Raw genomic sequence first — 27,272 nt, 5'->3', positions numbered from 1 at the left:
TGTTTTTTCTCAAATTAAAATACTACGACTTGCAGTTCAAATTTCACTCAGATTTCATGTATATTTGATATTTGATACTACAAACACATTTAACACTCGAGCTGTTCCTAATTTTGAAACCAAATCTTCCAGCGCAGATATAAAGATTTGTCTCTTCTTAACCTGAAAATGTACTGAGTATTGACTCATAGCTACATGGTTTGGTTGTAGCCCGTAACATGATTAAAAATCAGGGCTATGACAATTTGGGCAAAACTGCTTTTCAATGCAGGAAACACAGCGGAAGGCTTTCGCTCACATTTTAAGCACTTTATACGGAGGGTAAACATACCAAATGCACGTATGGTATTTGTATATTTCAGTTTGAAGTATGCATTTTAAAAGCAGACTTGAGCAAACTTATTTTTGGCAAAGTAGAACGACGTATAATTATATTTAGAGCGGGGCATTTACATTTGAGCGTATAGTTTAAGAGCTGGGAATGAAATAAATGTACTTACCAACTTTGCCTATAACGAGACCATTTCCATGGAAATTTGCCTTGAAGGGTTCTTGTATAGATTTAAAATTTAATGTTTAAGATTCCTACTTCATATTTAACAAGAAGATTTCCAAACCAACCGCTTACGTAGTTTATACTCAAAGAAATATTCCCTAATATGGGTAAGTCCGTGTATGACTATAGATTAAACGGCCTCACATTTATTTTCCTGCATGAGATCTGAAATACACTTAAACATGTGAAACTAACTATACTTCTAAAAGTGCGTGCGAATTATGTTGCTTTGTCTTATACAACATTTCGTTAATAAACAATCTTAATTTATAAACATATATTTGTATAATTATTCTCGGAAATTACAAATTTGCAACATTTTTCCACCATTTTTTCATTACAAATCATACAAAATCTGGCCCGTAGAGCAAAATATATTACATTATATCTCATTTCTGAACTTACTTTTATTATAATTAAAAATCTATAGATACATTTTTCATCATTTTTAAAGAAAAAAGTTTAAAAAAACATTGTCAAGGTTTCTCTACAATTGTGGAAACAAATAAGACCTAAAATTTCATACTTGCTTTTCATAATCACTACATTTTTGACGCTAAGTAACAAGAAAAATAAGAATATAACCAATATCAAAATAATGAAAAAAATTTATCAATATTGAAAAAATCAATAATCGAATTATTGACAGGTCCTTAAATGGACCCCAGTTCTCAAAACCCCTCAATTGCGCTTCCCGAAGATGATTTAAGTGTCGATGATTCAAACGCCAGTTCCAGTTTTGCCAGCCGAGCCCGTACGATTCCAGACTTGTCGCGAGTAGGATCGGGTGATCGAGGCCGACTTGACACGAACCCCTCAGATCAACAGCAATTAGACTCGTTTGAGGTGAACGAGAGACGAGCGATGGAATCGGAGGATCTGAATGACTCCTCTGTTGGAGGAATCCACTCGGACGTCGAGGATGCTATGGGAACCGGTGAGTCAGAAAATTTTAAATCAGACATACAAAAATCACAGAAAGTCGAATATACCAATTTTTAGAGCTCATTAACAATACAATGGTCTACCTGAACCGGATTTTCGAGTGAAATCACTCGCTTTTAAAGCTGGTTTCCGATAATCTTGAAACATGAAAAAATTGGATTACATTAGCTAATATTTAATCATTTTATTAAATCTATAAGTCGCAGGCACTTCTTTTTATGTTCACGGCGAGAGATTCTTGATTATAGCACCACATGAAGCGGAGACTTGTACTTGATCCAATAATTGCTGACAAAATTGATGTACAGGTTTTCTTTGTTTTTGTTCTCTGACCCCCCAATGCGTGTGGACCAATATTTGAACTCTCGTTTGTTGATATCTGGCCATTGATTTGAGAACTCACACATTCTTTTATATCTTCGAAGTTATGAGTCGCCTTTTTCGGTTAGAATTAAGCAGAAAAATTGTTGAAAACTATGTAACACAATTTTCCTAGAAATTACATCCTGCTATACAAAAAAATTTCTTTGAACGTAGGTTCATTTTGATACAGGAAGACGTCTATTATAAAGCAAAGACGCTTCCTGTATCTGATACTTTTTTTGCTCTTCTTTAAAGTTGTGCGATAAAGTGACAACCGCACTTAGGCTGCGCTTTCAGACCAAAGAAAACTTTGACCTTGTTTTGGTTCATTACAGTTTGTCCCAAATTTGGTAGTCTCGAAAAGACGAATAAGTCATAGAAAAGATTGACAGTGTTTGTACACAGGTATGATGACAAGATCTGATTAGAAGACAACGTTGTCCAAAAGAAGTTTTACCAAAGACGACTTCTTCCTGGGAATTTGACCAGAGAGTAAAGTCATACAGATCGTCTGGTCAGAGGCAAAAGTCTAAAAGATTATAATCCACAACAGAAAAACGAACACTGATTTAATAAGAAATCTTTTTCTTTGGCCCCTCTATGTGGTACTAATATAAAAAAAGAAATCATTGTTAATTCCTTTGAGTATGAACTATAAAATACAGATCATAGTTTAAAGGCAATGTAGTGTTAAGAAGTATAAATGAAACAAACGTCACATATTGGGAGAGTTTAAAATTGTATTAAATTTACAATGTTTTAAAAGATCGATATATTAAGAGAGATGAATTATAATTATAAGAAAAATTTTTTAAAAATGCTAATTCTACAATTAACATTTTTGAGAAAAGAGAATAGTTAAAAAATGCTAATCCTCCTATTAACATTTCTCAGAAGAATAAATCACGCCCTAAAACAGTCAAATTAAGATTGAACTTGAAAGATTTGAGATTAAATTCAATTCAGAAACCTTTGGGTCTTCTATAAACTCATTCCAGAAATGATTTATTATTGTAGTTTTGAGAGCCCGCTTTCAGTGATATTCCGCCTCAAAGCGAGAGGTAAATCGTTATACCAGTCAATTGTTTTTTTTTGAAAAACAGTTTTGCATTATATTTGTTTTTTGGTTTGCTCCAAATGACAGCTTGTTTGTACGGTCATTCATTTTAGCACTTAGGCTGGTTTACTTGAGTTCAACGAAAGGTGGTAGATCTGTTTTCAGAAGCTTTATGAAATATATAATAACCCGATACTTTATGAGGTATTCTACTGGTAAGATTTTGGTGCTTGATCTTGAGATCAATGATCCTGTCAAATTTAGTTCTATTGAAACATGCTTCTATCCCCCAGTTCAGTTGTTTATTTAGAGTAACTCAAAGTGATTTTTTAGGACCTGAGAACAGAAAAATTGGGCAATGCAGATGACTTAAAACAAGAGCGAACAGCGTTCAGTAAAGCAGATCTTGTTTTTTCTGGAAATAAATTTTTGATGGAGTAAATGACCTTTATGCCAAAAGCCATTTTTCTTAGTACATTTTTTATTTCTTCATCGAAAGAAGGATTACAGTCAATATGAACTCCTAAGTATTTCACAACTTTTTTCTCGAGAACTGCACATCCGTTAACAACTATTTCTTCGAATTTTTTCCCTTTAGAGGCTCCAAAAATTAAGAAAGCGGTTTTGCTTTCATTTACATTAAACTCATTTTTCTCGGAAAAGAGAGTGAGTTTAGCAATACTTTTTTCAAGATGTTTTTTTTTTATTCAGAAATTGTTTTTCTACTGCAAAAGATAAAAGTATCATCAGCGTACTAGATTATAGTAGAATTCACATCAGTATCATTTTTCATTTCATTTATATATATGTTGAAAAGCAATGAGCCTAGCAGAGTACCTTGTGGTAATCCACAGTTAAGTGCCATCTAATTTGATTCATACTTCGAGAATATGACTTTTTGAATGTTTTCTTGATAATTGACGGTTTTCTAAATAAGATTTTAGAATTGTATTTGCTTATTCACTAAAACCTATATGTTTAGTTTTATGTAGAAGAATAGGATGTGATATCGAAACAAAAGCATTTGATAGGTCTAAAAAAACTCCTGTATGTTTTTTTTTCAGTGCGATATAAAAGAGCATCTGTTGTTGACATTTTTTTTCAATATCCAAACTGTGTTGTTGCAAGAAACCCATTCCTCTCTAAATGAGCTAATATTTGATGAATTTTTTCGAAAATAATAGCCAGAGCTCCAGTAATCGAATATGGTCGATAATTTATCGGATCTTCAGGATCACATTTGTTGAAAAGAGGCAACACGCGGGCACGCCTAATGTTGTTAGGAAAAATTGTTCAGTTATGAATTGTTTAAACAAACAACAGAGAGGTTCAGCTATGTGTTTTCTTGCATCTTTTAAAGCCCAACCTTGAATGAGTGATGAATCCAAAAGTTTTTTAATATTTAATTGCTTGAGTATCTCAAATATCTGCTTGGTTGTTGTATACCTGAATATAAATTTGTTACCGTGGCGTGCCGCATTATTACAGAATGATGCCGAATTTTTACATGATGCTGTTTTTTTTTACCAAAATATTCACCTAACTTTGAAAATTTATGGTTAAGAAGATTGACAATATCATTTCCATTGGTCAAAACCATTCTAAAACTGTTTTTGAGTCTTGGTAATTTTGTCTGTGATTTTTCACTGCTTTGATTTCTCTGATAGAATTCCACCTTTCTCTTGAACTTTTTAAGTTTTGAAACACATCTAGCAGGTGTTTTTCATTTTCCTGCCTCAAAACATTTTTGTTGCTATTACTTGATGTCTTTGCCAACTTTCTTTGTTATTTTTGATATCCATTGTTGATGTAGCGTTAGTTTAGGCTTGTCATGGCGTATCAAGACGGTCTTTTATTGAGCATGCTTTTTAATTACCGTTTCCACTGACGAAAAAAAGTTTTTATACATGAAGTCAGAATTTTCTGATCTATAAAATGATCTCCAATTTATCTCCCAACGTCCAGAGAAAAAGCATTTTTATAGTACTTTGTTTTATCAAACAAATTTTTTGATAGCTTCTTTTTTAGTTTTACTGGTTTCACCAATTAAACAAAGTGTGGCTAAGTGATCACTTTTGATAATCGAGTCTAGTGTCTGGAAACTTGAGAAATTTTTGCATATATCATATTCTATTAGCGACGCCCTCCTTGATGTTTCTCGTGTTGCTAAAGTTGTATTTGATTTCAGTAAACCACACGGCAAGATCAGAGTTTCTAAGATTTCTTTCATCGCAACTAAAGGAATTAAGGTTGTAGTCACCTAGTAGAATTTTTTTTTGTTTTCGGTTGCTGCTTTTTTTAAACCCAGGGCTAGTCCTTCCAAAAAGAAATATACTAGATGTTTTTTGGACAGTAGGCCAAATTTATCAATGCGGGCTTTTTGTTTATTTTACACTCTACCCAAGTACTTTCAAATTGGTCTTCTGACATTGTCTCTAGATCTTTTTGTGCTTTTGGATGAATTTTTGTCTTAACAAAAAAAGAATACCACCGCCTTTATTTTTCTCTTTGAGATCAGTACGTCGGTGGCATCTGAATGACATTTAGTATTCTGAGTGTATCAAACAAAACGAAAAATCGTTAACTGATGTCAACGACGTTTCTTAGAAGCCCGAAACACATTTGTTATCTGGAACAGATAGAAAAATCTTAAGGAGCAACCTTTGTCCGAGCAGCCTTTGACAATTTTGATGTAGAAATTTTACTTGATTGTTGTATTTTTTCATTAAGTGGTAAACTGTGTAGAATTGAGAGGTGGCCCTGGGTTTATTTCTACGTAACCTGTCAAGAACAGGAGAAATCCAGTGACAACCAAGGAGTAAAGAAAATTCTTTAACAGGCAGGTAATTTTTTTTCGGAAAAGCATTATTATTAGACATCCAAGATGACATCCTCTCAGAATTTTTTTGCGTAGTAGTGAAGACCCAGTTCCTTTTTGATGTGATTACACACAAAATACGAAGCAAAATAATGTGGAACTGAAGCATCATTTTGAAACGATGCAAATAAAATAAAACAAACGAAACCAAGAATATTTAGCAAAACAATTAACTCAACTAGTACTGACCTCTCATATAATTGTATCTCTGTCGCCAAGGATTTTAGTACTTTGAGTTTTGATTTGGATTACGTTGGCTGTTAATCAGAGCTATTAAATTATTAGATGTGGGCAGCAACTGAGAAGGAACACAATTTTTTTTAAAAAAGGGACACCTTGTTTGTAATGGAAATTCAAATTGTCATATTACAATACAATCATGAGGGCGTACACTTTTGCAAATTTATAATTTTTATCACCTGCGAATGCATTTATTTTGTCATTAAAAAGTTTAATGCGCACATTAATATGTTCGTTTTTTGGCATATTGCGAATTGGTGGCACTTGCATTAATACATTATTCTCAGGAGATAGCGTGTTTCTCGTTACATCAACCAAAATTGTACTTCGAAAACAACACGTTGACGTTTTTATGTTTTTTTTTCAGAATTGAGTTCGTCCCGCCCTGAATGAGAACGACTTTGATCACTTTTTTGGGCAATTGTTTTACAAACTCAATTTTTTCACAGGTTGTTGAGACTCGATAATCATATTTGCAGATATCTTCTGGCATAGTACTATTCCGCACCAAATTTGTCACCAGACTGCTTTCAATAACAAGATTTTTTGTTTTTGTGGGGACCTCTTTTGGCTCAAGACGTCCGACTCGAACTTCTTGAGTGATGGATCGGTTATATTGGTGCGAGATTTTACCTGACTCTTTTGCATCATCATTTGACTGCTTTTTTAGCAGAAATTGACTTGCTCAAATAACAAATCTTTTGATAGTTGTATCTTTTCTTCAACTTTTAAAAATATATCTACTTAAATTCGGTACGTTTCATTTTTATTCTGCGAATCGAACTCATCTTGGTTCATCATGTTGCTTAATTAAGATCTATCAAAGGTGTTAAAAGTATCAGATAAAAGTTACAAGAATCAAGAACGAGAAAAAGGAAAGCTAAAACTCTGTTTCCATTTGTCTTTTTTTAAGAACACATGAACAACGCAAGGTGAACTAGTCGAAACAAGCAGTTTTGGGCAATGTTAATTGCAACGAGCAAGGTCAACTGTTCGATTTAATAAAATTGATCAAACAAAAAAGTAAGTTTAATAAAAATCGCAAAGCATAGATGTTAACATAAAAGAATGCGAAAACGTTAAATCGTTTGATTTGACACTGGAGAGCTTGAGGAAAAATTTGCACGGAGTACTTTTTATGACTAAAAAGTAGAAAAAGAATTTTTGCAAAACAATGATAAGAGTTTTTGCATTAACATTTGCTGTTCAAAATATAGTATATTTCCATGATTTTGCTCTGCGACTTTAGTAGGAGCAGCCGTAATTTATTGGAAAAAATTACCGTTCCAAAATCTGACCAGATGTATCGGGAATTGTTTTCTGATGTCCCGTTATTATCCATAAACAATAGTCGAAACAAGCAGTTTTGGGCAATGTTAATTGCAACGAGCAAGGTCAACTGTTCGATTTAATAAAATTGATCAAATAAAAAAGTAAGTTTAATAAAAATCGCAAAGCATAGATGTTAACTTAAAAAAATGCGAAAACGTTAAATCGTTTGATTTGACACTGGAGAGGTTTTGGAAAAGTTTGCACAGATTTTCGATCAAAAATTGTCTAAAAAGTACTGTTTTAGACTAGAAAGTGCAAAAAGATTTTTTGCAAAACAATGATAAGAGTTTTTGCATTAACATAAATATGCTGTTCAAAATATAGTATATTTTCATGATTTTGCTCTGCGACTTTAGTAGGAGCAGCCGTAATTTTTTGAAAAAAATACCGTTCAAAATCTGACCAGATGTATCCGGAATTGTTTTTTGATGTCCCTTTGTTGATGTAGCGTTAGTATAGGCTTGTCATGGCCTAGCAAGACAGTCTTTTGTGTAGCATGCTTTTTAATTACCGTTTCCACTGACGAACAAAAATTTTTATACATGAAGTCAGATTTTTCTGATATACAAAATGATCTCCAATTTATCTCCCAACGTCCAGAGAAAAAGCATTTTTAGAGTACTTTGTTTTATCAAACACATTTTTTGATGGCTTCTTTTTTATTTTTACTGGTTTCACCAATTAAACAAAGTGTGGCTAAGTGATCACTTTTGCGAATCGAGTCTAGTGTCTGGGAACTTGAGAAATTTTTGCATATATCATATTCTATTAGCGACGCCCTCCTTGATGTTTCTCGTGTTGCTAAAGATATATTTGAATTCAATAAACCATACGGCAAGATCAGTGTTTCTAAAAGATTTCTTTCATTGCAACTAAAGGAATTATGAATGTAGTCACCCAGTAGAAAAACTTTTTGTTTTTTCCGCTGCTATTTTTAAACCCAGGGTTAGTTCTTCCAAAAAGAACTATATTAGTTGTTTTTTGGACACTAGGCCAAATTTATCAAAGCGGGCTTTTTGTTTATTTTCCATTCTACCCAAGTACTTTCGAAATGGCCTTCTGACATTGTCTGAAGATCTTTTTGTGCTTTTGGATGATTTTTTTTCTGAACAAAATAAAGAATACCACCGCCTTTATTTTTCTCTTTGAGATCTGTAGGTCGGTCGCTTCTGAGTGACATTAAGTATTCTGAGTGTATCAAACAAACCGAAAAATCGTTAACTAATGTCAACCACGTTTCTTAGAAGCCCGAAACAGAATTGTAACCTAGATCAGATTGAAAATTCTTAAGGAGCAACCTTTTTTCGAGCGAGCTTTGACAATTTTGATGTAGCCGGTTTAATTCTACGTAACCTGTCAAGAACAGGAGAAATCCAGTGACAACCAAGGAGTAAAGAAAAATCTTTAACAGGCAGGTAATTTTGTTTTTCGGAAAAGCATTATTATTAGACATCCAAGATGACGTCCTCTCAGGATTTTTTTGTGTATTAGTGAAGACCCAGTTCCTTTTTGATGTGATTACACACAAAATACGAAGCAAAATAATGTGGAACTGAAGCATCATTTTGAAACGATGCAAATAAAATAAAACAAACGAAACCAAGAATATTTAGCAAAACAATTAACTCAACTAGTACTGACCTCTCATATAATTGTATCTCTGTCTCCAAGGATTTTAGTACTTTGAGTTTTGATTTAGATTACGTTGGCTGTTAATCAGAGCTATTAAATTATTAGATGTGGGCAGCAACTGAGAAGGAACACAATTTTTTTTAAAAAAGGGACACCTTGTTTGTAATGGAAATTCAAATTGTCATATTACAATAAAATCATGAGGGCGTACACTTTTGCAAATTTATAATTTTTATCACCTGCGAATGCTTTTATTTTGTCATTAAAAAGTTTAATGCGCACATTAATATGTTCGTTTTTTGGCATATTGCGAATTGGTGGCACTTGCATTAATACAATATTCTCAGGAGATAGCGTGTTTCTCGTTACATCAACCAAAATTGTACTTCGAAAACAACTCGTTGACGTTTTTTATGTTTTTTTTCAGAATTGAGTTCGTCCCACCCTGAATAACAATTGCTTTGATCACTCTTTTGGGCAATTGTTTTACAACCTCAATTTTTTCACAGGTTGTTGAGACTCGATAATCATGTTCGCAGATATTATCTGGTATAGTACTATTCCGCTCCAAATTTTCCACCAGACTGCTTCCAATAACAAGATTATTTAATTTTGTCGGGACCTCTTTTGGCTCAAGACGTCCTACTCGAACCTCTTGAATGATGGAGCGGTTATATTGGTGCGAGATTTTACCTGATTCTTTTGCATCATCATTTGACTGCTTTTTTAGCAAAAATTGACTTGCTCAAATAACAAATATTTTGATAGTTGTATCTTTTCTTCAACTTTTTAAAATATATCTACATAAATTCGGTACGGTTCATTTTTATTCTCCGAATTGAACTCCTCCTGATTCATCATGTTGCTTAATTAAGATCCATCAAAGTTTTTAAAAGTATCAAATAAACGTTATAAGAAACAAGAACGAGAAAAAAGAAAGCTAAATTTCTGTTTCCATTTGTCTTTTTTTAAGAACACATGAACGAAGCAAGGTCGACTAGTCGAAACGACAGTTTTGGGCAAGGTTAATTGCAACGAGCAAGGTCAACTGTTCGATTTAATATAATTGATCAAATAAAAAAGTAAGTTTCATAAAATTTGCAAAGCATAGATGTTAACATAAAAAAATGCGAAAACGTTAAATTTGCACAGGTTTTCGATCAAAAATTGTATAAAAAGTACTGTTTTTGACTAGAAAGTGGAAAAAGATTTTTTGCATAACAGTGATAAGAGTTTTTGCATTTACATAAATATGCTGTTCAACATATAGTATATTTCCATGATTTTGCTCTGCGACTTTAGTAAGTGCAGCCGTAATTTTTTGAAAAACATTACCGTTCCAAAATCTGACCAAATGTATCAAGAATTTTTTTTGATGACCCTTTGTTGATGTAGCGTTCGTTTAGGCTTGTCATGGCGTATGAAGACGGTCTTTTTTGGAGCATGCTTTTTAATTACCGTTTCCACTGAAGAACAAAAATTTTTATACTTGTCTTCAGGATTTTCTGATATATAAAATGATCTCCACGTTATCTCCCAACGTCCAGGGAAAAAGAATTTTTAGAGTACTTTGTTTTATCAAACGCATTTTTTTGATAGCTTCTTTTTTATTTTTGCTGGTTTCACCAATTAAACTAAGTGTGGCTAAGTGATCACTTTTGAGAATCGAGTTTAGTGTCTGGGAATTGAGAAATTTTTGCATATATCATAGTCTCTTAGCGACTCCGTCCTTGATGTTTCTTTTGTTGCTAAAGTTGTATTTGAATTCAGTTTCTAGAAGATTTCTTTCGTTGCAACTAAAGGAATTAAGGTTGTAGTCACCCAGTAGAAAAATTTTTTGTTTTCGTCCACTGCTCTTTTTAAACCCAGGGCTAGTTCTTCCAAAACAAAACATATTACTTCTTTTTTGGACAGTAGGCCAAATTTATCAACGCGGGCTTTTTGTTTATTTTACACTCTACCCAATTACTTTCAAAATGGTCTTCTTACATTGTCTCCAGATCTTTTTGTGCTTTTGGATGATTTTTTTTCTGAGCAAAATAAAGAATACCACCGCCAATGTTTTTCTCTTTGAGATCCGTACGTCGGTCTTATCTGAATGACATTAAGTATTCTGAGTGTATCGAACAAACCAAAAAATTGTTAACTGATGCCAACCACGTTTCTTAGAAGCCCAAAACACAATTGTTACCTAAATCCGATTGAAAATTCTTAAGGAGCAACCTTTGTCCCAGCAAGCTTAGACAATTTTGATGTAGAAATTTTACTTGATTGTTGTATTTTTTCATTAAGGTTGTAAGCTGTGCGTAATTTAGAGGTGGCCTTGGGTTTAATTCTACGTAACCTGTCAAGAACAGGAGAAATCCAGTGACAACCAAGGAGTAAAGAAAAATCTTTAACAGGCAGGTAATTTTGTTTTTCGGAAAAGCATTATTATTAGACATCCAAGATGACGTCCTCTCAGGATTTTTTTGTGTATTAGTGAAGACCCAGTTCCTTTTTGATGTGAGTACACACAAAATACGAAGCAAAATAATGTGGAACTGAAGCATCATTTTGAAACGATGCAAATAGAATAAAACAAACGAAACAAAGAATATTTAGCAAAACAATTAACTCAACTAGTACTGACCTCTCATATAATTATAACTCTGTCTCCAATGATTGCGGTACTTTGGGTTTTGATTTGGATTACGTTGGCAGTTATTCAGAGCTATTAAATTATTAAATGTGGGAAGCAATTGAGAAAGAACGCATTTTTTTTTTAAAAAAGGGACACCTTGTTTGTAATGGAAATTCAAATTGTCATATTACAATACAATAATGAGGTCGTACACTTTTGCAACTTTATAATTTTTATCACCTGCGATTGCATTTATTTTATCATTAAAAAGTTTAATGCGCACATTAATATGTTCGTTTTTTTGGCAGATTACGAATTGGTGGCACTTGCATTAATACATTATTCACAGGAGATAGCGTGTTTATCGTTACATCAACCAAAATTGTACTTCTCAAACAACTTATCGATTTTTTTTATATTTTTTTTCAGAATTGAATTCGTCCCGCCCTGAATGAGAACTGCTTTGATCACTGTTTTGGGCAATTGTTTTACAGCCTCATTTTTTTCACAGGTTGTTGAGACTCGATAATTATGTTCGCAGATATCTTCTGGTATAGTTCTATTCCGCACCAAATTGTTAACCAGACTGCTTCCAATAACAAGATTTTTTGTTTTTGTGGGGACCTCTTTTGACTCAAGACGTCCTACTCGAACCTCTTGAATGATGGAGCGGTTATCTTGATGCGAGATTTTACCTGACTCCTTTGGATCATCATTTGGCTGCTTTTTTAGCAAAAATTGACTTGCCGAAATAACAAACCCTTTGATAGTTGTGTCTTTTCTTCAACTTTTAAAAATAATATCTAATAATATTAATACATTAGATACAATAATAATATATCTATCTTATAAATAATATCTACATAAATTCGGTACGGTTCATTTTCATTTTGCGAATTGAACTCCTCTTGGTTCATCATGTTGCTTATTTAAGATCTATCAATGGTGTTAAAATTATCAGATAAAAGTTATAAGAATCAAGAACGAGAAAAGGGAAATCTAAAATTCTGTTTCCATTTGTCTTTTTTCTTTAAGAACACATGAACGAAGGAAGGTCAACTAGTCGAAACGAGCAGTTTTGGAGTTTCGGGCAAAGTCAATTGCAACGAGCAAGGTCAACTGTTCGATTTAATATAATTGATCAAACAAAAAAGTAAGTTTCATAAAAATCGCAAAGCATAGATGTTAACAAAAAAAAATGCGAAAACGTTAAACCGTTTGATTTGACAGTGGAGAGCTTGAGGAAAAATTTGCACGGAGTACTTTTTATGACTAAAAAGTAGAAAAAGAATTTTTGCAAAACAATGATAAGAGTTTTTGCATTAACATTTGCTGTTCAAAATATAGTATATTTCCATGATTTTGCTCTTCGACTTTAGTAGGAGCAGCCGTAATTTATTGGAAAAAATTACCGTTCCAAAATCTGACCAGATGTATCGGGAATTGTTTTCTGATGTCCCGTTATTATCCATAAACTATATACTGCCTTCAGGAAGTTTGGCTTTTTTCAAGAAAATTATTGCTTCCATGTTTGGTAAGATTTTTTAAGTCGCTTAGATTACAGAAAACTTTTTATTGTTGGATCTATGTTCAAAATTCAAGTGCCAACGGTTTCATCAAGGCCAAAAATCTGGATCAGTTTTTTATCAACTATGGATTAAAATATTGAATTAGAAATAGCAATTTGAAAAGCTGTTGCCCTGTTTGTGTCAAAGCTGTAATTATGCAGTTGACAAAAATTAGTGAAAACAATTTTCTCTATTATGAACAGTAAAAACATCTTGAAAACAATTATGAATATGTTTCCATTTGCAATTCACCAAAAAAAATTAAACAAAAATTTTACAAAGTGTCTGTGCCGTCAATAGAAGAGACAATAATTCTGGCAGTAAAATTGCTTAAAAATGTCAAAAATTGCTTCAAATCAATTTAGTTTGAGACAAATTTACTTTATTTTCACTTCAATGCTTAGCTTCTAGCAGCAGATTTCAACGCAAGATTTTGATTGTGAATTCATCTATTGAATTGGACAAAACAACTGTCCTATTGTTTTGTTTATGTTTTGCATTCTTATTTTTGGTACGCATTCACATTTGCATTCACATTTTTGGTCTTCACTGATGATATTGATGTACCCATTGTGTTGGAAAAAACTTCAAAAACTGACTTTTCTTACGCACCTTTTTTGTTAGCCAATATCAATGAAACAATTATTAAAACATAAGTAAAAATTCTGACTCACGCAAAAAAAATTAATCCAACCTCAAAAACTTTGCTATTAAGTCACGCATGAAATTCATTATCTGCTCGATAAAATTGTATCGAAAAAAGTAAACATACAGCTCGTTAAAGTGTCTGTACGTCCACCTCAAGAGATTTCAACTCAAAAATTAGCGCTTGCGGACATTCATTGGATCCTTCATTGAGGTTTAATTTGAATCGCTTGTTTGTTCAACACACCTTTTCAATTAAGGTTAAAGAATGCCTTAATGTTTCTGTGTTCTGGGCTTTTGCTCAGTTGTTAATGACGCCTCTAGGGTTGAAAATTTTCAAACGACTCAACTGTTTCAGTGATCGTTTTAATTTATGTCTTTTTTTGCACAAAAAAATTGCATATTTTCAAAAAGACAAACAAACAAATGTTTACAAAAATAACTTAGAGCAAATTGATTGCAATCTACCAGCATTTAGTGTTTTTTTTAATTTTCAGCTATTGTAAATCAATTAATTTCTTTAAACGATTTTATATATATATATAAAACAGCTGTAATATTTCACAAAGTGTTTTGTTTTTCATAACGAATTATTTTTAGATGGGAAGTATGTTCAGATTTAAAAAATTGGGTTTTCCCCTTTTTTGTTAAAAAATATAAAATGTTTTCTCGATGAGCGAAAGTGATGTGACGACAAGAGATTTCCTTAAGAATAAGACAGTGAGACCAATAAATCTTCGATTTTGACTGTCCTTTTTATAATACAGCGTCGTCTGACCTCAGTAGTAGAAGAAGCTGACTAGAACCTCAACGGGGGGGGGACACTATGTATTAAGATAGGGAATGCAGAAATTGTCCCCCCAAGGGGGACACTTAGGGGGACATTTAATGAAATTCGCACTAAATGTCCTCCTAAGCGTCCCCCTAGGGGGACAATTTCTGCATTCCCTATCTTAATACATAGTGTCCCCCCCGTTGAGGTTCTGCTCAGCTCCGAATTTTTTTTTCAAAAAAATTCTTCTATTTTACCTTTCGGCTGATTGTAACTTGGTTCAATTTGTTTACAAGCATGACCCAGTTTTTGTTACGACTAATTGTTTGCTGTGGCGTTTGTTTGTTTGTTTAGAACAGTGATATAAATTAAGCACTGCTATTGCTAGCATTGCGATTACATAATTTGTGTATGATAAAAGTATTCAGATCTAGTTTTTCATATTTGAGAATTTACCGCTAATGTGTGAAACATGTTTTGTCAATAAAAAAAGTTGTCGGAAAAAATTTTTTCAAAAGTTGAAATTTTTACCCTATAGGGGATCCGAACTTGTAAAAATTTTTGAGAAATGGGGTCGAAATATTTTCTTTGCGTTCTTTCGGCGTTAATCAACGTAAAATTGTTTGAAACATGTTTTGTGAATTAAAAAAGTTGTCGGAAAAAATTTTTTCAAAAGTTGAAATCTTTACCCTATAGGGGATCCGAACTTGTTTGTTCAACACACCTTTTCAATTAAGGTTAAAGAATGCCTTAATGTTTCTGTGTTCTGGGCTTTTGCTCAGTTGTTAATGACGCCTCTAGGGTTGAAAATTTTCAAACGACTCAACTGTTTCAGTGATCGTTTTAATTTATGTCTTTTTTTGCACAAAAAAATTGCATATTTTCAAAAAGACAAACAAACAAATGTTTACAAAAATAACTTAGAGCAAATTGATTGCAATCTACCAGTGTTTTTTTTAATTTTCAGCTATTGTAAATCAATTAATTTCTTTAAACGATTTTATATATATAAAAAACAGCTCTAATATTTCACAAAGTGTTTTGTTTTTCATAACGAATTATTTTTAGATGGGAAGTATGTTCAGATTTAAAAAATTGGGTTTTACCCTTTTTTGTTAAAAAATATAAAATGTTTTCTCGACGAGCGAAAGTGATGTGACGACAAGAGATTTCCTTAAGAATAAGACAGTGAGACAAATAGATCTTCGATTTTGACTGTCCTTTTTATAATACAGCGTCGTCTGACCTCAGTAGTAGAAAAAGCTGACTAGAACCTCAACGGGGGGAAACTATGTATTAAGATAGGGAATGCAGAAATTGTCCCCCCTAGGGGGACACTTAGGGGGACATTTAATGAAATTCGCACTAAATGTCCCCCTAAGCGTCCCCCTAGCGGGACAATTTCTGCATTCCCTATCTTAATACATAGTGTCCCCCCCCCGTTGAGGTTCTGCTCAGCTCCGAATTTTTTTTTCGAAAAAATTCTTCTATTTTACCTTTCGGCTGATTGTAACTTTCGGCTGGTTCAATTTCGGCTTTCGGCTGGTTCAATTTGTTTACAAGCATGACCCAGTTTTTGTTACGACTAATTGTTTGCTGTGGCGTCTGTTTGTTTGTTTAGAACAGTGATATAAATTAAGCACTGCTATTGCTAGCATTGCGATTACATAAATTGTGTATGATAAAAGTATTCAGATCTAGTTTTTCATATTTGAGAATTTACCGCTAATGTGTGAAACATGTTTTGTGAATAAAAAAAGTTGTCGGAAAAAATTTTTTCAAAAGTTGAAATTTTTACCCTATAGGGGATCCGAACTTGTAAAAATTTTTGAAAAATGGGGTCGAAATATTTTTTTTGCGTTCTTTCGGCTTTAGTCAACGTAAAATTGTTTGAAACATGTTTTGTGAATAAAAAAAAGTTGTCGGAAAAAATTTTTTCAAAAGTTGAAATTTTTACCCTATAAGGGATCCGAACTTGTTTGTTCAACACACCTTTTCAATTAAGGTTAAAGAATGCCTTAATGTTTCTGTTCAATTAAGGTTAAAGAATGCCTTAATGCCCTAAAAATTTTTGAAAAATGGGGTCGAAAAATTTTTTTGCGTTTTTTTGCCTTTAATCAATGTAAAATTGTGTGAAACATGTTTTGTGACTAAAAAATTGTCGGAAAAAATTTTTTCAAATTTTGAAATTTTTACCCTGTAGGGAGATCAGAACTTGTAAAAAATTTTGAAAAATGGGGTTGAAAAATTCTTTTGCGTTTTTTCGGTTTTAATCAATGTGAAATTGTGTGAAACATGTTTTTTGAGTAAAAAAAAATTACGGAAAAATTTTCTTCAAAAATTGAAATTTTAACCCTATAGGAGGATCAAAAATTGTAAAAAATTTTGAAAAATGGGGTTGAAAACTTTTTTGCGTTTTTTCGGTTTGAATCAATGTAAAATTGTGTGAAACATTTTCTTTGAGTAAGAAAAGTTGTCGGAAAAAATTCAAAAATTTTTACCCTATACATACATGCATACATACATACATACATACATACATACATACATACATACATACATACATACATACATACATACATGCATATATACATACATACATAACTACATACATACATACATAAATACACACACACAAACACACACACACACATTCACACATGTACTTCAACCTTGGGCGGAAAAAGCAAACAATTTCTTGTATAAGTATGTACTCACTTGTGGTCATGCAAATTTATGTTCACAATTGAGTACATATTATAGACTAAAACAAAGATAATTCAACTCACCTGTTTGTGGATGTTTAAACTAATAAATGATATACTCGAGGATGGAGTAAGCAGAGAAAGAAAAGATCGTGTTCAAACATGTTCAGTGTGAGAAACACTAAAGAGTTTGAGAAACAAAACCGACCAATCAGAACAGAGGATTTAGTTCAAGTTGACAGCCAATCATAATTGAATAAATAAAACTTTCTGGCTGCAAGACCATGCGTTCAGTATACACTTAGTAATGAATAAAATTGGAATAGAAGACATAAAGTTGATTCACGAAAAAACTGTATCACTGAGAGGTAATCAAAATTTTAGTCACATATCACATCGTCAGTTATATTTTGTTGCAGCCTGCGCATTTTTAGATCCAGAAACTGACGGGGAAATAGCACTTAAATTCAGACCCTATGGTGGTTTAATAGGAGCTGATAATTCACGACTAGATCCTTTACTAAAATATAGCAAAGTTTTTTGACTTCATATGGCTTTACACGATGCAGCTGGATTCGTAAAAGATTGTAGGAACAAAGGTCCTGGATATGTATACGCTTTCCGTTATTCACCAATAAATAATTGTCTTTTTGGACATTTGACAGGAATACTGTTTGTGCTATCAGTGAAATTTTTCCATTCTCAATTATTCCGTGAGCTGGAATGCTAAAAAATTTCGGAAGCAAGTCCGCAAATACTGTTGTTCTCGATCTCGAAGGTTTCAAACCGAAGTCAATTGGATGCATTATCAAAGAACTCTGCTTGTGTTGCAGTTACTGCGATACAATATTTTTCAATCCTCCAGTTAGCTTTGCAGAATTACCGGCACACGATCAACAAACTGTTATTTGGTTGACACACAACCTGCACGGCCTCGATTGGGACAATGGCGATACACCTTACAGTGACCTGAAAGCAGTTTGCTTAAGTTTCAGTTTCCGATTTACCCGGAAATTTTTTTTTTGCAAAAGGCACCGAAAAGTGTGAGGTCCTCAGCAAGTTGTTACAGAAAAAAGTTTACAATCTAGAAGATTTAAATTGTCCCCGCATTTCAGAAATACTTCTAGAGGAAACAGTTGCTTTTTGCAGTCTACATTCCAATAATTTTACAGCAAACTGTCAAGTATTCAATCATTGTGCAGAACGTAAAGCAAGAATATTTTCACAGTGGACACAATGTGATGCACAGAGAAGAGACGGCAACACTGACCACCTATCTGTCAGACAATTTGAAGATATTTACTTGCTCTACTCCTCTTGACGATCAGCCGATAGTATTATTCAACAGAGTTCAAGATCCCTGTGTACCAATACAGAACAATTATTCAGTTGATCAACAGAAGCGAGAAAATTTTTTTCAACAGCAGACCCGGCGTTGCACAACAATCCCGCTACAACCCGCTGTATAGCACAGCAGCAAAACGTTACTTCGCAACAATTACGCTATCTCCAGAAGAACTAGACAGCTTCAGAGCTTTCCTCCCTATGATTGATAACTTCTATCAATTCCAATTGTATGTGAAAAACAAACAGAGAGCTCGCGAACTGCAGAATCAATTCAATTATGGCTACAAACAAAACAACCGAGAAGCCACCGCTGGCACCAAAAGAGCAACGAATCCCTCGTTGGAAACAATGGGCGGACAGAAAAGTTCCTCCCTTTATGTTGAAAAAATTACTACCGGAACGTGAGCTAACTCTGAAAGAGATGCCAAATGAGTTGCGAGTTTATGTCTTGGAGCATCCCGAAGTTGAGAAAGTCTTCAATCAACCATCGTATAAAGAAAATGACTCATCAACTGTTTGTTATAGACTATAGAAAAAAAGTCACATAAAAGGTTTCAATTTTTTTGAATTCTGGTATATGAAACAGTTGCCCATTGAAAACAATGAATAAATTACATATCTGAAATTTGTATCGTTCTTGTTGCAATTAACTTTTGAGGCAAAAAATTATTTCAAATGCATCAAAGAGACGAGGCTGATGCGGGTGTCAGCAATTTAGTGTTTGATGTAAACAACAAAGAGAGACCTCCATGGCGTTGCTGTTCCAACTCATCGGTGCCACGGTCTGAATTAATATGTTTTGTTCCAGTCAGTATCATAGTTCTAATGATCATCCTTTGCTTCACTATGCTCTTTTTTTTGACAGAAAGTTGTGAAGAAAAATCAATTTGGATTGCATTGTTGTCAAGCTTAGTTGGTTATATTTTACCAAATCCAAAACTATGAACAAAGTGATTCTGACACATGACAGGATATTCATGTCAATTGTTGGACCCAGCGGTTCCGATAAAACTGAGCTGTTGTTTCACATGCTGCAGGGGAACAGTTTTTATCCGCGCTTTTAGAAAATTTATTACTTTTACAAGGAGTTCCAACCACTGTTCAGGGAAATGCGAGGTAGTATAGCACGCATTGAATTCATCAAATATTCAGGATTGGAGATAACGAAAAATCTTTCGAACTGTCTTCTTATATTTGACGAGTCATGCGAGGAAATTTTTAATGACAAAGAGTTTGTAAAAAATAGCTACGTCTGGACGCCATCGTTAACTTCATGTTATATATGTGAAGCATAATTTGTTTCATCAAAGCAAATGGTTGAGAACAATTGAACTTAACACCACTCATATAATTTTGTTCAAATCACTGCGTGACATTCAACAGATTGAATACCTTGGAAAACAGCTGATCTGTCTCCAATTACTCAAGGACTCATACGAATTAGCAACAGCTGGGCCATACGGACATTTAATCATTGATCTGGATCCAAAAACAAGTCAGGGTTTACGATTTGCATGACAAATTTGCATGACAAATTATTGGACCTGATCCTTCAATTTTTTACATTCCTGCACAAGAAGCAGTCATTACACCAATTACGAATGAAAAAAAGACACTTGCTTATGCTCAAGCAATGGGCAAATAGTACAAACAAAAACTCCAACATTGATTTCAGATTATTTAGTGACAGTGACTTCATTTGGTTTCTGAGTGATTGTGTGATGAACGTACTCTCTGGAGTTGTACCAGTCAACAAAAAAGAACTGAAAAAGTTTGAAAAAACTCTGCGTCAACTTTCGAACAGAAAAGTTGGGAAAACGGAACGATTAAAACTGATTAAATCTCCTTCAGGTATCAGTCTCATCCAACTCATAGCAATACCCTGCATAGAGTATCTCGAACAAAATGCATACTGAAGAGTTTGTGTTAATACCTAAACAAATGTATACAAGAGAACAACCTCATGTCTCTCAATTACTCAGCAACAAAAATATTCACAATCGAGCCAAGCAGATATCGCTTCTCCAGAGAAACAAGTCACCATCAGCACCTGCCTCGCAACAGGACACAGAACAACAGACTGACGCTTCAGTGGACGATAGAAGTACAATAAACGAGTCTTTGGCAAAATCATTTACGACAGACAACACATCGACTATCAAAAAAGGAGTGCTGAATGATATTAGAATCTTGAAGGGGATAAAGTTTGAAAGAGCGAATACAATACTGGACATAATAGAGGAATCAGATTCTGTGTCCTTGGACTCATCAAAGAGATTGCTTATTAATGGGACAAATACAGAAGTTCTTGCTGCTACATTTCTTTACAATCTACAACAAACCACTTGGAAACTATCTTTCGAACAATTCAGTGCATTAACGCATCTCGATATTGGTTCGCATTTGACTTGTAACACATACGCCAAAAAGTTTCTAAATTTATCATCTGAAGAGAAGCTGCAATTTTTGGGATATGAGTCGGTCAAAGAGGTTGCTTCAAAATCCCAGCGAAAGAAAACAAAAGCTTCTGACAACGACCAGAGAAACTTTGAAGAGGCAGAAAATGAAATCAAACCAACCAGCCCCTGGGAGAATTACTTCCTATCAAGTTCAACAGTTAGACAAATTGTACACTAAAGGCAGTGCTGCATTTGGTAGTATTGCTAACTTGAAGAAGGCTAGCGGTTTCACCAGAGGCAAAATTGTTCGCTATCTTCAGTCGAAAGCCCCGTACACGAAATACAGACAATTCAGGGAAAGTTTTCCCCGATTGAAAGCTGTTGCATATAGAATAAATGAAATCTGGTCTGTCGATGTTGCGTATATGGATAAAGTTGCCCAACACAACAACGGTGTAAAATATTTGTTAGTGGCTGTGGATGTTTTATCACGTTACTTACGAGTTCAACCAATGAAGGCCTTATATGCAAAAGATGCTGTTGAAGCGTTCAAAAAATGATCAAGAAGAAACAGCCAGAAAAAGTATGGACAGACAAGGGATCAGAGTTCAAAGGAGATTTCAAAAAATTTTGTGAAAAGAAAGGAATTCATTTATATACAACAGAAAGCGAAACCAAGTCGGCATTTGCAGAGAGGAACATTCGCTTGCTTAAAAACATCATTTACATATATTTGGAAGAAAAGTGGACTTGGACATATATTGAAGATTTACCCCAGTTTGTAAATACTATAAACAGTCGTGTTAGCCGGTTAACCCATTTAGCACCTAATAAAGTTTTCAAAAAATATGAACCAATTTTAATATCATTAGCAGTCAACACAACAAAGTACAAACCAAAATACGGAAAAGGAGACCTTGTTAGGATTGCAAAGCACGACAAAAAATTCAGAAAAGGTTATAAACAAAATTAAACAGGCGAAGTTTTTACGATATTCAAAAGTGCTACCGTGAGTCCACCAACGTACAATCTTATAGATGAAAACAACGTTATAATTGAAGGTAAATTTTATGAACAGGAATTAGTCCAAGTAAACGTGTTAGACGAAAAAAATGAATGCCGCTAAAGAATTCACAATCGACCTAATATCCAACGCATCAATGGAAGTTTTTGGTGAAAACACAATGGCAAAATTCCGTAACCAGTTATCTCAACCACTTATTTTGGATGGAGAATGGCAAGTAGCTTTATCTTCAATATCCCTCATATCAAACATCAACAACGTCAATTCAAACGGGTTAGTCGTTATAAAAACTCGGGAGTGGAACTCGACGCCTCAAATAATCGCAGTGGACACCTTAGAAAAATTCGCAAAGGCATTTACACTAGTTTGGATCAGCTCATGGATGAACTTAGGCGAATTGCTCAGTTTAAACAATTTGATTTTACTTTTGACAAAATTACTCATAAACTGGTTTTACAATTCGGAGCGAATGAGGGTTTTTCATTTGAAAACGAAGAAGTTCCAAGTATTCTCGGCTTCAAGGGTATAAAAGACAACTCGCATGATGGATACATTCATATTGGATACAAATCACACAAAACTCTCAATAGACACCAAAGTGATTTCCCAGTCGATATAACCTGTGGCTCACAATTAATATTTGTCTACATAGACATTATAGAATATCAAATCATTGGAGACGTGAGAGCTCCTGTAATTAAAATCATTGAGACCGAAAGGCGTTTAAGAAACGGCAGCATAAACACTGTTACACCTATTCATCACAAGACATTTACAATTCTGGATTACAAGCCCATACTTTCTAACAATATTCAGAACATTAAAGTGGAGTTGAGGAACGAAGCCGGAAAACTTATTCTATTTAATGGTACAGGAAAAGTGATAGTAGGCTTAAAGTTTCAAAAAAACAAGTGAAATGGAAGCTTACTACAGCAACCAAGCATCGCAGTCGATGCCACATTTCTCCGGTTATTATCGTCAAAGAGGAAGTGGCTTTGGAGCCCTCGCAGCAGGTATTGGAAGAGTTGCTTTACCATTGGCAAGAAGAATTATATGGCCCGCTGCCAAAGGAATTGGCCGAGAGCTTTTAGTGCAGGGTGCACTTGAGTTGGTTGAAGTAGCAACGAAACGAAAGTCGGCAAAGCAGGCGTTGAAAAGCACGGTTGCAAAAACAGCCCGAAAACAATTTGGTGGTTCTCTCCATTCACGCATAACACGAGGCCGGCAAGTTATTAAACGTCGAAGACAACACTTTGCTAAACCTCGAACCTACAAGAAACGTTTCACTAAAAAATCATTTCTCGAAAACCACAGCCAAGAAGAAGTCGACTGGATCTTTTCTCTCGTGTCAAAAATGCGAACTAATATTGTAATACCTTCCGAAGCCACTCACAGTTCCTTGGATTTATTTGAAAAACCACCTTTGCTAGTCACCTTTGATCAATCATTTGAGCAAAAAACTGGACCATTTTATTCTCCCTCTGGATCATCGCTCGAATTCGAAGTTGTAGGCGATCGCAACAATTTCATAGAGTTGCAGAAAATTTATTTGGAAGTAAAATGTCGAATACAAAATGTTGATGGAACTGATTTACGATATGACGCAGGTGATCCCGCTATTACTGATGCCGCATTTTTTGTGAATAATGTCCTTCATTCCCTATTTGCTGACTGTACTGTTTCTGCAAATGGAATAAAAATCTCTTCTGCCAATGGACACTATGCTCACAAAAGTTTCATAGAAACAGAATTCTCGCACGGGACAGATGCAAAGAAGACTTGGTTAAAGTGTCAAGGTTATGAGTATGAAGCAAACCCTAGCGCAATTGATAATGCATTAAAAGATGCAAGAAAGCAGGCTGCAAGAGAATCAGCTCAAATTACTCTTTATGGAAAACTAGCTGTTGATTTTTTCTCGTGCGAAAAACAATTAATAAGCGGAGTTACCCTGAGAATTTCTTTCCGAAGGTCACAAGATGATTTTCCCACTATAAGTGAAGCAGCTGGCAAAAACTACAAAGTAAAAATTGACGAAGCCAATCTTTTTGTTAGAAAGATGACTGTATCAGACAACGTAGTCGGAGCCATTGAGAAAACACTTTTGAGAACACCTGCAATATATCGATACAATGAAGTGATAACAAAAACTTTTCTTGCAACAACGGGGCAGCAAAGTTGGAAGCACGAAGATATTTTTACAAAAGAACCCATAAGACGACTTATAATTGCATTGTGTGCTGGTGATGCTTTCATTAGAACTAACACAGTAAATCCCTTCAACTATCGAAAATTTGGGCTGCGTGAGATTACAGTGTTCCGAAACGGTTTCTCTACAGCCGGTACACCAATGTCAACAATTGACAACAAGCGTTTGTACTACAATTCAATGAGCGCATTAGCCTATGTAGAAAACGGTCATGGAATACCATTGAGTGAATTTTCAAACCATTTTATAATGGTTTTCGACCTGACTAGTACGCAAGAAGCCACACATGATTTTATTCATCCTGAACTAACAAATTCGTCTATATCGGTCAAGCTAAAATTTGATACAGCTTTAACAAAAAACGTTGAAGTTTTCTTCCTCGGTGAAAAATCATCTACGGTGTATATTGACTCTGCAAGAAACGTATCCAAAATTATTCTGCCTATGAACGCATACTAATGGACGAAGATCAAATTTATATTCAAGTTTAATTTGCATCTATATTGCGCACTATTTTTTTAGCAGTAAAATTCCTTTTGTACCAGATGTAAATGAATTGCAATTGCTAGCATTTGTAAAACATATGGAGTAAAATTGAATTAAATTTTTCTATGACAGCTTAAGTTTAGACACTAGAAATTTTACAGAACTGGAAGTTCATTAAATAGTCTAAAGTCTCACGTACAAAACTCCCTTGTCCACTCAAAAGAATATCCATAATCTGATAGAGAGAAGATGATTGTTCACCATGCATTAGTTGACAAAATCGTTTTAGAGTTACATCGGGGATAGTGGAAGCAAGTTTGTTAGAAGTTGTAGTAATGGTTGAGAGTTTTTTCACAGAATTGGGCAAAGGAAGTTGTTTTTTAGTATTGTTGGTTGAAACATGATTAAACTTTGATAAATACTCCACAGCGACATGTAATCGAGAAACAATAGCACCACGAGTAACAAAGTTTTTCTCAGTAGGCAAAATAAGAAATTTGAAACAGGTCACGAGACAAGGTATCTGCACAGAAGCATACGGAGAAATAACATTTTTATCTTCTAAACTTGTATCCTCAAAAATAAGATGCCAATGGCTGGAACCAAAGGAACAACCATCAATAACGGTCGAAGATGAATGATAACCGTAAGCATAATTTTCTATTCCAGAATCTTGTAGTTTTGGTTCTGTGTCGCAAATAGTGTATTTGAATCGTTTTTGAAACTTTTTGAAGTATTCGGGACTGTTTTCGTACATAGCTTCAACCATAGTAAGAGAGTAAACTGATTGAACAAATGATGATTTTTCTCTATGAATTAGTGGGTTTTAGTTGAGAACACTGTGTAAACAAATTTTCAAGGTCGTTCTAAGATGAAAATTCATTAAATTTTTCGTTATTTTTATTGCTTGTAAACAAATTCTGTCTAGACATTAAGTAAACAAATCAAGGCTGTCTCATTCTCCCGAAGTTCTACGATCTTAAACCTGTGGTAAACTTTGGTTGTTTTCATTGCTTGTGAACAAATTCTGTCTAGACATTAAGTAAACAAATCAGGGTTGTCGAAGTTGTGTACACGAATAATGGCTGTCGCAATTTCCCGAAGTTTTGCAAACTTTGCTGTGATTGGTTGACGACTCGAAATAAAATCTATTTTTAGTAACAAAAAAATTTCAACTTCATTGTTCGCATGTAGTCATGAAAACACCTTGAATTTCTGCAGAACTTGAGAGACATTTGTTTATTCATATTTTACGGCTCAGTTGACAATTCCCTACAAAAATTAAAAATCTCTTTGCTCATTCCATAGTTAACTTACCCAGTTATAACGAAATGCCTGCAAAAGATCGAAACCTACCCGTTAACTGTGAAAAATTTGGAAAATCTATTGCAAAATACAATACTGCTCGCCACCGGAAGACATGTATGATGGGCACGCTTTACTATAAGAAAAGGAATTGTAATTTTGCTACAAAAAATTCTGCAGAATTGTCATACCATATTGCGATGGCTCACGGAGCAAAAGTTCGTAATACACTGAACAAATGTGTTGTCTGTCAGAAACAGTTCCCAAGTTTCTACTCACTTCAAATTCATCGCGGAAAAGTACATCAAGCTAGCACAAAAATTGGGTCCTCAAGCACAATCCGTGTTCCTGAGATTATGGAGAAAGTTGATAACGATAGCGAGTCATTGAAAGAAGAACTAGCATTGTGTCAGCGTTTACTTGACGATATGCTTTCTGAGCATGTCAGACAGGAAGTTTTCAACTTCATTTTATCGAATTTGGACACCAAAAAGATCAATGAAAAACTCGATCAAGTTTTTGCAATCCTGAAATGTGCAGCAAAAATTAACCTCGCATTGGGGTTTATTTTGCAAAATGTAGAGACAAACGAATACCGATATTATTATCCGCATAAAAATAACTTACTCCTGGATCGAGCTTTTTTGCTAAGCAATAAAATCGATTTATTGGACCTGCAGAAAGAAATTGAGAAACTTGACTTGATTGAAACATGTACAAAAGAACGTCAAAACTCAAAATGGCGATTCACAGTATTTACAAATGTTACCGTTTTTGTAGCGCTTCTTAGGAATATACCTATGGGTTGTACTGATTCTCCTCTTCCAGAGCCATTGTTAAGGAATCCTGAAGTAAATTGTCTCGTTTCAAATGGACACAATGAACCATATAACGATAATTTGTGTTTTTTTTCCGTGCAATTGCTATTCATTTAATTGGATCAGTAGATGTTGAACCAAATGCAACAAAAATTTTTCACAGTTTTGTTACTGCAAGTGATTGCGACCCTGAAAGTTTCACCGGTGTTTCCTTTGATCAAATTCCAGTAATTGAAGAACTAATCAAACAAAACATTTTCATCTATGATTTTGACATTGAAGACGGTGAAATTATTGGTGAACTTGTTCGATGCAGCGTTGAACGATATGACGAAAACATTAAACTGCTTCGATACAACAACCATATATGT

At 34.1% G+C, this 27,272-nt stretch overlaps 1 protein-coding gene across 2 annotated transcripts in view; it reads left to right on the top strand.

Moving 5' to 3' along the window:
• Positions 1 to 507: 507 nt before the first annotated feature.
• Positions 508 to 27,272, top strand: part of LOC142353338 (uncharacterized) — a 147,398-nt gene continuing 120,633 nt past the window's right edge. The window contains exons 1-2 of one of the 2 annotated variants that reach the window (XM_075405571.1): positions 508 to 663; positions 1,206 to 1,493. In XM_075405571.1, the coding sequence (XP_075261686.1) occupies positions 1,214 to 1,493 (280 nt within the window). In that variant the 5' untranslated portion in view covers positions 508 to 663; positions 1,206 to 1,213. Of the gene's footprint in view, positions 664 to 747; positions 765 to 1,205; positions 1,494 to 27,272 lie in introns of those variants that run through there. The other variant, XM_075405572.1, reaches the window with a different exon arrangement.

Source organism: Convolutriloba macropyga, chromosome 14, assembly GCF_964194025.1.
Source record: "Convolutriloba macropyga chromosome 14, txConMacr16.3, whole genome shotgun sequence".
In the NCBI taxonomy this organism is placed as follows: domain Eukaryota; kingdom Metazoa; phylum Xenacoelomorpha; order Acoela; family Convolutidae; genus Convolutriloba; species Convolutriloba macropyga.
The sequence above is the reverse complement of the archived record's forward strand: the minus strand, read 5'-3'. Positions and strand labels throughout refer to the sequence as shown.